Here is a 15968-nt window from a genome sequence, read left to right on the forward strand (position 1 = left end):
TACATTTATACATATTTATTGTATCTTTTTAAAAGTAGCATTTGCAGTTACTTTTAAGCATTCACCTCTCTTCTGCTTCAGATGTGCACTTACTGAGAGAAACATCTACTGGCTTCCAAGTCCAAGATTAATACTAATAATAATACATGCCAGAATCAAGCTTCACTGCTTGTTGGCAGCTCCTGTCATCAAAACAGTATACAGTAAGAAGAGTGTAGAAAAGGTCTGTGTTAATTTTTCAGCAATAGGCTGGGGCTGGATTAGAGTGGCCACAACATCTTCTCCAGTTGAAGCACAACAATTTTCCTGAAGTTCACATTTAAAATTTTTCTTTTGCATTGAGTAGGTGGACAAGGCAGTTGTTTTTTCTACAGTAGCTTCATAAGTTGATAACGTAATTAAGCTATCAGACAGCGTCCAAGGGCGGGCCGCAAGGATGGTGAAGGGTCTGGAGGGGAAGCCTTATGAGGGGCTGAGGTCACTTGGTTTGTTCAGCTTGGAGGAGAGGAGACTGAGGAGAGACCTCATTGTGGTCTTCAGCATCCTCATGAGGGGAAGCAGAAGGGCAGGTACCGATCTCTTCACTCTCGTGGCCAGTGAGAGGACTTGAGGAAACAGTGTGAAGCTGAGTCAGAGGAGCTTTAGGACAGGTATCAGGAAAAAGCTTTTCACCCAGAGGGTGGTTGGGGACTGGAGCAGGCTCCCCAGGGAAGTAGTGACAGCACCAGCCTGACAGAGTTCAAGAAGCATTTGGACACTGCTCTCAGGCACAGGGTGTGACTCTTGGGGGGTCATGCACAGGGCCAGGAGTTGGACTCGGTGATCCTGATGGCTCCCTTCCAACTCAGCATGTTCTACGATTCATCTACAGGAAAACACTTGCTGTAGACCTTTATATTTAGAAATGTCTTCTCTTCATGTAACAACAAGAAAATACTTGAAGTCTGGCATGTAGTTAAGAGAACTGGGAACAAACCAAATTTCATCCTCAGATAAACATACGTAACTACTATAGATTTCAATCTAGCCCAAGCACAAAGTTTTACACATACTACAAACAGAAACAGAAGGTATCAGCAAAAGACTATTCTTACATTGTTTCAAATTAATTTGCAACTATACAATTTTAATTGTAATATAAAAAGGGAAGGAATATAACAGAACAGGTATGAAGAGAAATATTTTCCAAACTTTTATTTGTGCACATTCATCAGGTGAAAAAAGATAACTTTTACAGCTTCTTTGGTGCCCAATATTCAGCATACAAAAATGTAAAAGACTATTCACAAATAAAACACAAGCTCAAGCTAAAAAAAAAAATGTCTTAAAGGTAGTGCACATCGTGACAGCTTTGCTTATGAATACACAGAAATTACTGCAAAAATAAATAGAATGTCTTTTTAAAAGCAGCAATTTCGTATCTTGTAAACTTCCGTTTTTACAATACAGCACTGTTAAGAGTAAAATCCAAAAGAACTGGAGTCTATACTGTGGCCATGAGCAAGTAAAAGAGTCTGTATTCCTCTGCTATGGTTGGTCCAGTTTTCCTTTTTGCTTTTAGTCCAATGTGCAGCAGTCTTTGAAGGTGCTCGGTTAGGGAACCTAACCATCAAGTGGTGAATTACAAAATTTATTTCCTGCTTTCAAACACGAATGGATAAATCTGTTCCACAGCACTGGCAACAGCCTTTACGTTTGGCCCTAAGACACAGTTAAAAAAAAAAAAGGCAGTAGGAAGAGAAAATTCAGGGAATCAGAAATTAAAATAACAACAGTACCTTTAAAAAAACCTTAATATTATTAGCAATCACAACTTCATACCACAGACAATAACAAGTTCTCCCCCATTTCTCCTAACTTAACAGATTTTCTCTGATTGCTTTTCATGTGAAAGTCTTTTCTTGTAAATCTGCAAGATGTTCTACATTTGTCAATGGATAATTACAGTTAAATAATACTGTCATTTAATTTCATAACAACTTGGCTGATTTTCAATTTACTGGCTTAAACAGCCCAGAGAAGAGGCTGAGTGGCAGAGGTAAATTAGTTCTTTTACTTATGGTAATCTTCTAAGAATTTGTATTTCTTCAAGCCTAGCCACTTTTCACTCTTGCTTTAAAAACCTACCAACAAAAGCTACTGTTAAATAATGCTGGATTTAACTGAAGTACATTTCAAGCAAGATTATAGGTTTGAAAATTAGAGACTATTACTTTCTATCCCAGGTTTTGCAAATAGCTTCATCACTGATCTCACGACAAAACCTGCAAGCCAGGGAATGGTTTTATCATCTCAGGATGAAGCCTAAGAAGGTTATCTAACATAATCTGTGAGTATCCAGGCAAAGAAAATGAAAAATGACCTAGCAATGCTTGCTGGTAGTACCAGGCCACTTTAGCCAATGAAAAATTAAGACTGCAAATAAGTGAGCAGTAACATCCTGGAAGATATTAATTCTGAATAGAAGCTTGGTGATGCAGGTAAAGGAGAACAGCAATTTCTCATATGCTTTGATGAGTAGGAATGCAGGGTTTTTGTAACCCCACTTTAGACTTCAAAAGTTTCTTCCAAGTATAGAGAACTGTTCAAAATTACTCCCAAAAACAACTTAAGCATAAGTTACTTAAGTAATTATTGTTTTACGTGCTCAGTCAGAAAGCAATGGACAAGAATAGGATTCTTCCTTTCAAACTGGTTGAGTGAAACACCCAGATAAAACAAGCCTAGTGAAAGGTATCTGTCTTCTGGGTAGATACTGCACCCTCCTTAAACTTGGCTGCTATTAGAAAAGAGAGTTCTCAGGAAAGGAGAAGCCTTCAAATAGTGAGAATACGAGTAGGCAAATAGTTCCAGCAAAAAAAATACTACTCTCTCTAAGGCTGAAGAGATATAAAAACTGGATCATCATTCTAGGGCATATAAGAGAAGGAAAGAACATACCAAAACAACACAATCCCCCTAAACAACCCCCTCATTTTTCATTTTGGAGTCAAAGAAACAATACTTCTTTCTATTACATGCTAGTGATTTTTACTATCTTTCAAGAAAGTAACAAAATCTTTTTATACTTGTCTCAGGAAAAGAACTCACCTTCCTGGGTTTTTTGTAACATTTCTAATTATGTATCTCAAAATTCTCTAAGGCAGAGGTATACAAGTACTAGTACTACAGAAACATGAATCTTTAAAGGAAACTTCATCTGAGCACACTTGAGAAGGAGTGCACTATGGCTGAAAAGTAATTTAAGTCATTTTTAGAATAAGAAGTATAAGACTCAGAACATTTTTTTCCTCTAGAAGAGGCAAAGCAGAAACCTAGAAAATCAACAGAGGTCTGAGTTAATTTTTCAAACTCACTGCAACAACTAAACTAGAAGTATGCAAAACTTCTATGTTTACCTTCCTATTTGAAAGGAAAATTTCTAAAAATATGGAAGTGATTCTGTAAGCAATGAAGTAATAAGAATATTACAGAGAAGCTGAATCTCATTAGGGGGCTGACAAGACATGCTGAGAGCTTTTTATTACTGCAGTGATACTGCTTCTTATTTATTTTAAATTTAGTTTCTAGTTTTGGCTAGACCAGTTGCACCATTCCAAACATATACTGAAATCTTGAAGTACTTTTTAGTCCTTCATTTTTAGATTACTGAATCTGATCGAAGTTTGTCTTCTTTAGAAAACACTGCTTCCAATATCTTGTGGTTAATGTTCTGCATAGGCATAGGCATTTGAATTAAGATGTGAAAATAAAAGAAATCCTTACTCAGCTTCTGAACCAGCAGCTGAGCTCTAACAACTGCAAGACATAATTCCTGCAAACGTGATACGAAATGTTTTTTTTTTTTTTGTTTTGGATCATTTTAACATGTATTGTCTGAAAAAATGACTTCTTGTACCTGGACACTGGTGGGGGACATCTCACAAACAAACAGAAAAGAGAATGAAAAATGAAAATGATGAAGAGAGAAGAAAAAATTGCTGGCCTCTCCAAGACACAGAATAACCATGTCTCAATTACATGGGAAAAATCACTGATGCCTGTGATTCAGTGGTTGTTCTCTTAGCTGAGCTTTAAAAGAAGAGAGCATAAGTCTGAAGAACTGTAAATTATTGGTCCACTTCATTTATGCTACACTATACAAAGTGCTATACTATCTTATGAGTTTCCATAAACCTGCAATTGGGAAATATGTATTTATGGAAGGGATGTTAATGCTAAATGCAGTGTAGTTAACATCTCTACAAATGGAAGAAAAAAAGGAAGAAAATTCAAATATTTAAATAAACAATAATTACCTGCATTCTTAACTGCTACCTTACTTTTGGTTTCATTAAAAAAACAGACTGTGTACATTCAGTCTAACTAATTTTTTGAACCTACAATAATAACACTTTCTCTCCAACTCTTCTGGCACTTTCACTCAAAACCAAACAAGGTGCTAGCACAGGGAAACTAAATCCTTTCAACATATTTGACTGTTTTAAAAATCTTGTTTTCCCAAACCTACCGGCTCTAAAGTTAAATATTCCCAACAAGTTAAATATTTATTTTTTGACATTAAAATACCTGTAACTGTGATACTGCCTGTGGAAAAAATCTGTAAGGTAGCTCTGAGAGATTTTATTCTGTAACACACGGCAGGATGAAGTTCTGGTTCATAACTAGAAAACAAAATGAAAAGTAAAAAAGAGAGATCTAGAACTGAAAAATAAAACTTAAGAAGTAGTCCAGGACTAAAATTCTTTAAAATCCTACGTACCTCGCATGAGGTCTGTTATTCTTCGTAAATTCTGGCAATCTTATCTCAAAGGGCATGTTGCACACTGCTAAAACATTCACAACTTTAAAATCTGTGAAAATTACCTTTTCAAAAGAGACAGGAAAAAAAGACATTAGAATTTACACCAAGTTTTTTTGCATGGGTTGCAAAAAAAAAAAAAGACAAGGCTACTACTTAGAATATTTTGATGGGTCAAAATTAGAATCTTGAGACTGATGCTTTTCTAATAGGCATCTAAGAGCACTTAATGGACTCAGAACATTTACATTATCCCTCTGTGGTGAAGTAACTGCTGAACTAGATACCTCACAGCTGTATCATGGTCACTACAGCAGTATGGTTATAATACAGTTTAAGGATGAGACACAGAAACAACTCAAACTGATGTACTAAACACCTCCCCACTGAAAATAAACTAAATTTAACAGCTCATGGAACATCATAGTAAGCAGAGAAAATGCTTAAATATTGTTGCAAACTTCTTTAATGCCTTGTTGCTATATACCATTTGTATTAAAGCTAAGAATAAGAAAAAAGGTGACAACTTTTGCTTTAATGTCAGTGGCGAGTAGAGCAAACTGGTTTTCTACTCTGTAACTTTCTGAAACCCAACCCAAACTATTTGAATAACTTTCAGTTATTCTCTACCACGGACCCTTTAGATGACAACAAAATAGCCAACAGACAACTGCTATACGAAGAAATCGCACTGCTGACAGGTCAGTGTTGGCAATGTCACTGGGGACACTTTTGCTCATTTTCTGAGGTTGCCTAAACTTTAAATGGCCGCTCTTCTTCAATCTACACTTAGAAATATAGTTGGAAAGATAGAAAGAAGCAACTTAGCCTTAAATCAACTTAATCTTCAAAATACAAACTGCTCACTTTATGAGAAAACTTGGTGTATCCACCCTGGAAGTACCGTGCACCTCACTGACTTAACATTCCATTCCAACTTTAAAGGGCTGGGTTAGAAGTACACATTTGTGACAGTAGGAGTGTCACACTTTTGCTGGGGTCTGATGCAGCACTACCAGCATAGGCTGCCACCACTGCCTTGATGTACTATAATCAAAAGTAGTCTTTCCCTGGAAATGACAGCTGCTGTGTCTATTTAATTGTCTGTCCTTAAATTGAATCTGTGTTTAAACAGCACAACAGACTATCAGGAAGTTTTAGAGCACCAAGTTGTGTAATTTTAAGTGGTTCATGTTGCTGTTTTTCAACCCTTACTATGAAATGCAAGTGATGTTTCTGACTGGCAATGTTAACCCAAACCCAGATAAAAGAGGGTGTTTCCTGTCCTAAGCATTTTATTTGGCATATTTCCAGCTGTGCAACATGACAGTGCAGGAGCACTTTTCTCCCTTCCTCTTTAATTTAAGAAGCTCAGACTTGCCTTTATTCAGATGGCAATGTATCTTCTATTCCACTAGAAATGAGTGAAAATTATGTTCAAATTACAGTAAAGTTTCAGCATTTTCCAAATAAATCTTTTGAGACATAGTACATTCTATCTAAGACACATCTGTTCATATATTAAACAAATTTTGTAGTTCATTATCCAGTGAAGAAGCATCGCTCTGAGCTGCCAAACAAAATCCAAATCCACAAAACAAAACAGCTTCTCTTTAACCAGCATCTGGAAAATGTATTCCTACACAAAAGGGCCATTTGAGCGAAAACACGTTAACTGCTAAATCATTATGCTCCCTCTTTGTTTCTTTCTAAAAAAAACCAAACTAACAGCATTGCTTGAGTCATGCAAGTCCTTTTTCATCAGAATTACCTGAAAACCTAGTTTCTGTAGACTACGAGCTAGTCGTCTGGCACCAAATTTAGCTTCTTCTTCACTATAAAGGAGAAAGAAAAGGATCTAGCATTAGCAGAAATAGAGTATATAGTTGTGCACACACACACACCACTACTCAGACTACAAGATGAACCATTATATAATGTGGCACATCAACCATGATCTCATGGACAGCCTTCACTTCATCCTACATTTTAACTAGATAGACATTCCAATGGAGTCTTTCATGCCCTATTTGCAGAGTATCTTGGCACTTGGCTCAAGCTGAAGTGAGAGACATGTTTTAATCACACATGGTTTTAAGCACCCTTAACAGATAAATAAGATCATGGGTAGTCTGGAGTTAACAGCCGGAACAATCCTCTTTAATTTTGGAACAGAGATCATACACAGAAAGTATGCAAATTTACTCTTTTACCTTGACTTATCCTTACTTTGAAATGCAGACATATATTAAAGGAATTCAGTTCTTAAGAGTCTAGTGAGTGTCAGATGTCTCTGAACTGAGTTTGCTTTTGCTTCTTTTCAGTCCCTCAACACTGTAAAACTTGATTAAATTCAGGTGGGTTTTTTTTAAAAAATAAAGAGATATCCCCGGGAAAGGTCATCCCTTCCCAAGTCTCAACTTCTAGCTAAACACACAGAATTCTTAAAGGCTTCTCAAATCTCTTTAGGATTTTCTTAACAAGGCAGTTTTCCCTGCTGCTCTCCCAAGAAGGCTAAACTGATGGTGTTTAAGATTTCAACACTATCTGACACAAACACTTCAAATAGAAAACTTCCTCCCAAATCTAGGATCTACATGTGATCCAGTGTGAACCAATTTAAGTAGCAGCCAGTACTACCTCTTCTTCATTTATAATGCTGTATTTTAAAATACACTGGGATTTAGAGGTAGAGAAAGAATCTTCATGAACTCACCTTGTGGCTCCTGTGCAAATAACTTTTCCTGAGGACCAAATTGTGGCCGTAATCCTAGGTTTCCTAAGCTTCATTAAAACCTTCTAAAAAAGAAAAGTAGAAAAATTGGAAACTAGCAGCAATTAAATTTCATACCAGAAAAAATACCTGTTACCCAAATCAACTAAAGTTACACTAAAACTCCCTTGATAGGCTTGAACTGCTCCTTCATCTCTTTCAGTACTTAAAAAGCCTAGCTCCTGAGAAGAGCAAAATAAGCATGAAACAGCCAATGATTCAGTGTACACAGAATAGATAAAATGAAGGTATTTTTCACTGAATAAAAAGCTGAAAACTACAACCACCATGCTGATTTTTTCTTATTACAATGATTTTACATTGCTGATTTACATTGCTCTGTATCAAGATATATTTTCTTGACATAGTGATCAAATTTTGGGAGGCAAAACAGACCCTGAGGTCTAAGAGGTCTCATCACATAGCTTGTACCCAATATTCACCTCACCAAGTGCTGTCTCCTGAGACAGCATTTCATCACTCCCATTTCTGTACAGTAATGTATTAGTAACTAAATACCTACAGCAAGCAAAATAGAGAAAGAAAATTCTGCTTTTCTTTATCCACCATACACAGGTGTTAGGCAGAAGAATATTTAGCTGAAGGAACATTTCTAAAAACAGATAATTAAGGTTTAATGTTGAATCTCTTACCCCAACATCACGCTTGTATATCACATTTGCTCCCTCTAATGCAATCTTCCTCAAGTTTAAATGACATCTTGTTCTAAAAACACACACTACATTTGTGATTAAAATGTCCAGTGCAACATCACTGTCTGCATCCATTGGGGTGATTTACAACTCAATTTTCCCACCAGCTCACCACGAAGATCACATCCTGAGAAGGAAAAATGATAAAATTAAACATACCAATAGAAAATTGCCTGTTAATGCCATTGTATACATTTGCCCCTTAAAAAAGACAAGAAGCAGAAGACACGACATTCTGACTCATTTAACAATGTGAGGGGAGGGGGAGGTCTGCATCCTTTGTGCTCTAAAATAGGAGGCAACTTGTTCAAAGCCATGTTGCCAGACTTAACAGAAATGAAGTGCATAGACACACATATATAAGAGTATTTTAAATTGCCAGTTAAATATATGTTACAATTCTTACTAAGCATATTAAGACACTGTAAAGATTACTGAAACTTCATCCATAGCTCCAGTGGATAATCTTTCCTCAGCTCATTTGAGGATGTCATTAGACACCTCAGGAAAATACACTTCTCTGACTGCTGAAGTTGATAATTCTGAACAGTTTGACATTTGTGTTGGAATGGATAAGCCTATGAATAACTTTGAACTAACACCGGTTACACAAACTGCAGTCTGTAGACAGCCTGCTACCACAGCTTTCCCATCTTCATCCAGCACTCTTGGCCTATCTCTCCCAATAATAGCTCAAAGTAAATTACACAAAATGTCCTGGTGGCAGCAGCAGCCTGGGCTGACTGTCTGCACTGCCCACAGGAAGGCATTGTACAGGCAGAGTGAGATGGAATGCTCCTGAGGAAAAGCACAGGTAACTGTGAAGGCATGGGATGGCCACCCAGTGCATGCACTGCCAACTTAAGGCACCCAGGAAGCATCCATGCTCAAAGACAGCACTCCTCCCACACACCTCACTGGGAAAGAGAATCCTAACTCCAGCAGCTGGGCTACCACTCATCCCAGCCCAAGAACACCCAACATCTCTTCTGGAACCATACAAAGCCAAGACAGCAAGCATCTCAAATAGATCTCAGGTGAAGAAATGAGAGGGGACAAGAGCAAGATCACTGGTATACAGTGAAAAGGACTTACATAAATATTTTAGCAATATTTCATTCAAAATAAATAAAAAGGAAAGCAAAGAAAAAAAAACCTGTCACGTATGTGAAATGCTCCACATGGTCACTGCCATGGAAGAAGCAGGACACTGTGCATCAAGAACAATAACATACCTAACAGACTGTGATGTATTTATATCACTTTAAATGTTTTGGCCTTATGTTCTATATTAAAAATCTTCAAGATACAACATTAATGCTATTATCAGTATTTTCATCTGACTTTGCCTTCCTAAACATCATGACATAGTCTATAATGGAGAACTCAAGCTGCACCTTTGACTACCACTCACTGACAACAGAGAAGTAACAAACTACACGGCAGATGTGCACAACGTACTGCGTCAGCTGCTGTGGTGGCTCCTGCTTACACTCTGCAGCTTGTTCCCTGCTGAAAGAATTATTCTGTAATTGTTGGCTTGTCCAATATAAGAAAAGGCAAGATGGATGATAATACAGAAAAGAGATGAATAAACAGCAAGAAGAAAACATAAAAACCAAAGGTTATGTGTGAGGGTGGAGGGAATGCAGGCAAAGAAGAGAACAAACAGTAACTAATTAGTACTCCCAGATCCCTTTATTAATCTTTTTTATTGAACCAAAAATTACATGAATCCTCAAAGTCAGAAATTACTTATCCCATCTGGTTTTGATGGACTACTACAGATTGGGAAAGTAATTTACGGCACCAGATCCAAAGATAGCACATGTGCAGATTTTGAATGGCATGCAGGCAGGGCCAGCACGGAGCTGGAACCCGTGGCATCTTCAGAGAGGCATTTGTTTTCCACCCTGGCTCCGACTCCTGGCTCTTACTGGAACCCAGGAAAGACTGTCAACAAGATACCTCCAATTATCAGCATCTCCCAATTATCAGCAAGGATCTGCTGGCACACTCAGCTTCCATCTACATTCTGAAAGAACATCAGAGTTGTGCATAACACCACCGAAAGGTTGCTAACATCCAAGCAAACCATAGTATTGTATGATAAAGTCCCCATAAAACATGGCTTATCTTCAAAAGAACCAGGGAGAAAAGTCACATGCTCATTCAGAACAAAGGAAAAAGTGGTTGCAAAGAGAGGAAAATTACAATTTAAAAGGAAAAGATCTATTATTAAGGCAAAAAGGCAGCTGTGGAGCTGTCAGTAAGGATGTTTTCAGCAATTACAATGTATCTTGGTTAGAAGTACAATCTACTTGCATAGATATTAAGACGAGAAAAATTACACAGATTACAGTGGTGTGCCTCCATTTTAATTAGCCACGTTCTGAAAGCTCAAGACAACAGATACTAAGGGAAGGGCTGTTTAATTTCAACTTCTATATATGATGTCAATGATTTTGAACACACCCATTCCTACTAAGCATACAAATACACTGTTAAAACTCTTCCAAGGCATGGTTTGGAAAGATTGGGTAAATCAAAATGTTTCTAGGCTCGGATACTTGCAATCAAGCAGTAAGTAAGCATTAACATATCACAGTCTTTGATTTAAATATTCATTTTAATGTCTCATACCTTACTTACAAAAAAGGAAAAGAAATCTACAGAGAAGATGCCCTGTTACCTTTCTTTTGGAAGCCTTAAATAACTTTAAATTCAGAGGAACCATGAGAACAAAAGCAACTTAAACTTTCCTAAAAAATACAAATACATGGACTACATTAAAAAAAACCAACTGAAGAACGTATTTGCGAAAAAGGTCTAACAACTTCCAAGAAAGAAAGATCTTGCTCTTATTACACGTATCTCCAGCAACCATGACCAGCTGGAACATTCTGATCCTTCTCTTTCCCAGCTGTCTCTTGTATTCTCTGCTATTCATACGCACCACCGTAGCACTGACTGTTATTTCCCAAAACCTGAATTTCTGCATTTCCATATCTTTTTGCAAAATGGGGAAAATAGTGTTCCTTACTTATAAGCCTATTTATATTCCATACTTATGCAGTTACACTAGCAGAACAGAGAGGTTGAGTAGAAACCAAACATCAGGTTCTTTCCAGTTCTGGATTTGCAAGTGCTTAAGTTGAGCTCAGCTTAGGTTTTGTTGATTAATTTTGCCCTGTGAAGGTCCTCTCATCTGAACTGTAGAATTTTGGCAGTCTAAATCTCATTTCTAAAATTATGCTTTGCCAGCTAACACTAATTTAATAATAGGCTAAATTTGAAAATAATTTGTCTAAATGTGCAGCATTTCTTTTAGATTATGTACTTCACTTGACTTTCCCCAACACAAGAAACTAGCTAACTTTGATTTCAAATTGTTTTGCACCAGCTTAACACAATCTATCCCAACAGAGGAAACAAGCTGAAATACCTCTCTGCAGAAGTTTGTATTATTTTGTTTTATCAGAGAAACTTTGGAGGATTGTTCTTTCTTTTCAACATAGATTTCAGGGATATATCTGAAAAATTACCTTAAGAGGAAAAAAAAAAAGGAAACAAAAGTAGCTAGATTAATCATGATAACACAAAAATAAAAACAACAACAGAAGCTAATGCAAGGATATTTGACACTGTAATGTATCCTACTCTGAAACTAGAGAAACTCCACAGAATAAGAAATACTTTGGAGGGAGGAATGAACACTCAAGTTCTTAAAGCATTACCTCTACATCCACTGTTAGAATCATAGACATACTATTTTAGATACTCTATAAACACACGTGAAGACAAAACACCCTGCACGGAAATCTTACAATCTTAAAAAAGCCAGCAGTCTGTCTTCAGAAAGTTTCAAACCAACCACAGCACCATCATCAAAGAAAAAGGAAAGGCACTTGGGATGGGGTATATAAACAAAGTATTATTTTAAGCTCTTGACTAGCTTTGATCCAAGAAACTCAGAGCTATAAAGGTAGATGGGGGATATCTAACAATGGTTATGTTAATGTCAGAACAGTTTAATAAACACCTTTTTCACCATCGGCCTAAGTATAAGCAACTTTTACTGGTTATTTTTAACCTTTCTCCAAAGCAGTTCGCAAACTGACCAACTCCACAAAGAATTCCAACAGCCCAGCTGAAGGGATATTGGTCACTACTGCGTCAGTAGACATTTGTCAAACTAATGCCTGAAAGGCATCTTTGAAGAAGTTAACATGAACCTCTACAGGACGTTTCCATATGAGAATGGAGAATAAATAAAGCCTCCCAGGAATGGGGAGAAATGATTACACCCTTCCACTGAAGATGTACTTTTAAAGATTTGTGTTCAGCCCCTAAGGAAACAGGTCCATATGGAATGCCGGAGGTGACACACCTCTGAAATCTTCTGGAATTCTTAGGCACACTAAGATCAGAGTGGCTGGTGAATGACTCCCTGAAAACAAGAGCAACATAGTTACTATTGTCTGTGCAGAACATCCTCTGCTCCAAACAACTTTCTTAGTTCCAGCCACTGAGCTAGTGGTGCATGCTTTTACTTTCTGTTACAATGGCAAGGTAAACTGTGCCTAAAGCAAAAGGCCATCTTGAAGCTACTGTTCTCACCTTTCAAGATTTGTAGAGTCATGACTATTTATATTTTGGGGGAGAAAATTTTCAAATACATGCAAAGCCAGCATCTAAGCAAGGATTTGTTCCATTAGATCCATGCAGAGAGTGATAATACCAGCTATATCATAAGCAAGTAGGACATCAGTCCTGCTCTTGGATAAGCCCACTGCATCTCCGTAGGGTTGTCCAACACAAATCCATTTGCAAGAATAAAACCAAAGAGTATATAGAGCAAGACAAGAAAGCGTATTTTAAATAATTCATTACACGCCATTTTCCTCAAATCTTTCTCTCACCAAAAGGTCCATTCATATTCAAAGCAAGATGCATTTAAACTCAAGTTTGTGCCATCTTTCCCTTAAAACATCCAGGAGACTGCCAAGCATTAAGAAGAATCCTTTTGGTCTTTATAATATGTGGAAAATCATCGTAAGTACGACAAAAGTCCGAACCAACAAGTTCGGTGGCCATTCCAACATGATTAAACGACGTAAGAAAAGTAAAAATGTTTAGCTGTAACAAAATATTTTAAGGCAACGGGTAAGCCTCTCACCCCCTCCCAGTCAAACATTTTTATCATTTGCGCGTCCCAGCTGAAGAAGCACGAGTACCCTTCCTATTCCCGCTGCTGGGAATCCCACTCAAAGCCCTACATGCGCCAGCGTCACAACGCTCTGGTCAACAACTATTCCTTCTCCCCTCTCAACCCCGGCCCGAAACTTCTGCGGCCAGCACGGCACAAACAAAGCGCAGGCAACAAGGCGGCCTGGCCACGCCGAGCTCCGCCGCTCGGCAGCGCCGGCTTGTGCGGGCATCGGCCGCCGCAGGGCACGGGGCCGCCACAAAGCCCTCGGGGCCGGGCGGGCCGGCCAGGAACGGGCCGTTCCCCCGCAGGATGCCCTGCCCCTTCCTCCCTCTCCCTGCCCCGGCGGCCCCGGCCACGCACGCCCCGCTGCCCCGGGCGCGATCGGCACCGCGGCGGGAGGCACCGGCAGGGCCGCGGCGAGGCGGGGGAGGCCCCGCGCCGCCTCCCTCACCTCGGCCGGGCAGGGGCGGCGGCGGAGAGGGACGGGACGCGGGGGCTCAACGGCGGCGGCGGCTGCGGCCGAGCCCGCGGACCCGAGACGGCGGCGAGGGGGAGGAGGAGGAGGAGGAGCGCGGCCCGTCGGCGGGCGGCGGCCGTTACCGTGCGGGCGGGCGGCGGTCGGGGCGGGGCGGGGCAGGGCAGGGCGCAGCGCGGTGCCGGTCAGTGAGTGCCGGTCGCCCGGCGGCGTTCCGGGTGCTGGGCCGACTCCCCGCGACAATAAACATCCCCCAGCGCCGCGGGCATAGACGCGGCGCGGCTAGAGCGGCCGCCGGAAGTGGCGGCGGCGGGAGGGAGGGAGGGAGGAGGGGACGGAGGGGGCCGCGCTTGCAGCGCTTCCGCTGTCGTCCGCCGCCCCCGGAGTCACCGTACGCCCCGGACGGGCCCGCCGCTCCGCACGGAATCACAGAGCGGGGCATGTCTGACGGGACCACAGCGGGTCTTCCGGTCCGACCTCCCTGCTCAAGCAGGGTCGTTCAGAGCACATGGCACAGAACTGGGTCCGGACGGTTCTTGAGTATCTCCGGTGAGGGAGACTCCACAACGTCTCTGGACAAGCTATTCCAGAGCGCGATCAGCCGCACAGTAAAGAAGTTCTTCCTCATGTTCAGCTGGAACTTCCTGTGCATCAGTTTCTGCCATTGTCTCGTGTCCTAGAGCTTGTAGAACTGATAACAGGCTTCGGCTCGGCCACGTCCGAGGCAGCGCCTTTGCCAGCGGAGCCGCTGGAGAGCTGATGCACATTTCTGCTCGGGCTCTGTGAACACTCGTGGCACGCACCCGGCATTTCTGTGGGGCGCTGGCCTTGGCACCCTTCAGCTTGCTGCAGCCCCCTTGGTCTCTGGCCTGGCCGCTGCGCACACACACTCCGACTGAACCGAGCGGTCAGCCTTGCTCTGACAGGAGCCAGCAGGCAGCGGGGCTCGCTGCAATAGCACGCTGCCAGTGCTGCTGCTCCACACGTGCATGTTGCACTGCAGCAGCACTCTGGGCCCTGCATGGTGCACGCTTGGAGGGCAGACAGAATGGGACATGCGGACACAGTGTGGGTGCCTGCATGGTACTGGTTCTCTAAATCTGTCACTGTGCTGTCTGTAGGGAGTAGAGCGTGTGATGAACTACCTTTCAGCTACATTTACATTTTCTCTTGGAAAAGCTGTTGTGCTTCACATGGGAGCCCAGGAATGTGCCTGCCATGTGGCCCATTAAGAACTCACCACCCAGACTGAATGAAACAGATGTCAAGTTGACTTCAAATTTAGAAAGAATATTGGTCTTTATATGAAAATTATATAATTGTATATTCATATGGGTGTACTGCAGAGTATTCACTGAACTGAAAATTTTCTGAAACTGAGGTTCTGTAATTATGTACTTTGCTTATGTGATGTGGTAGCAAAATAGCTTTAATTAGGATAGAAGGACATTTATGTATGAAATTTAAATTTTGAATTCTTTAGAGTTGGCGTGTTTTCTTCTGCTAGATTCAGTTTAATCCTTGAAATGCATGACTAGGTTCGCTTGTCAAAAATAAGTCTTTCAAATTCTCTCTTCAAATCAGCTGCGAGGACCTGGTTTGGCTCTCGTGTTCCCAGGCTGGTTGCACTCCGGCGTGGGGCAGCGCTGCCACCCTGTGGCTTCCTACAGACACGGATCCCCCGCCTGCGGGTGAACACAGGCAAGCAAGGCATGGTTTTGGAAACCAGGGTTCTGAATTTACCATAGTTCAGTAACTCTGCGCGGTATCTCCAGCATTTTTACAGAGTGCCTTAAGGCTGGTTTTGTTCTTTATGGGCTTCAGGCTCTGAGTCATTGCAATTACACAGCCAAAGTGGGGTAGAGTGCTGTGATGTCTTCGCTCTGACAGTTCTTGCACGTTCTGGATGGCTGTATCACAACAGATGCTGATTTATTTTTTTCTGAATAGCTGATCGCATCGGCAAGTCATGAAGAAAATCTTTATAAACCCTG

At 40.7% G+C, this 15968-nt stretch overlaps 1 protein-coding gene across 2 annotated transcripts; it reads right to left on the bottom strand.

The window, feature by feature from the left end:
- On the bottom strand, nt 1–14269 carry TBPL1 (TATA-box binding protein like 1). Of its 2 annotated transcripts, none has more exons than XM_066546994.1 (7): nt 14100–14269; nt 8228–8414; nt 7518–7600; nt 6573–6636; nt 4763–4866; nt 4570–4664; nt 1–1701 (listed from the first exon to the last, which is right to left on the bottom strand). In XM_066546994.1, exons 2-7 carry the CDS (start codon nt 8360–8362, stop codon nt 1631–1633), a joined length of 552 nt encoding a protein of 183 aa, XP_066403091.1. In that variant the 5' UTR covers nt 8363–8414; nt 14100–14269; the 3' UTR covers nt 1–1630. The 2 variants fall into 2 exon arrangements, with proteins under 2 accessions (XP_066403091.1, XP_066403092.1); XM_066546995.1 differs by lacking the exon at nt 14100–14269 and adding an exon at nt 13951–14067.
- Nucleotides 14270–15968: the final 1699 nt, after the last annotated feature.

Source organism: Molothrus aeneus, chromosome 3 (assembly GCF_037042795.1).
Source record: "Molothrus aeneus isolate 106 chromosome 3, BPBGC_Maene_1.0, whole genome shotgun sequence".
NCBI classification, from domain to species: Eukaryota; Metazoa; Chordata; class Aves; order Passeriformes; family Icteridae; genus Molothrus; species Molothrus aeneus.

What these genes read in the sequence shown, in the direction of transcription:
- TBPL1 (XM_066546994.1), bottom strand. Translation starts at nt 8,362, where the DNA reads ATGGATGCAGACAGTGATGTTGCACTGGACATTTTAATCACAAATGTA. An exon ending in TATACAAGCGTGATGTTGGG is followed by an intron (nt 7,601 to 8,227) that starts GTAAGAGATTCA and finishes TTTCTTTTTTAG; the next exon opens with AAGGTTTTAATGAAGCTTAG. An exon ending in AGGCAGTATCACAGTTACAG is followed by an intron (nt 1,702 to 4,569) that starts GTATTTTAATGT and finishes ACTGTGTCTTAG; the next exon opens with GGCCAAACGTAAAGGCTGTT.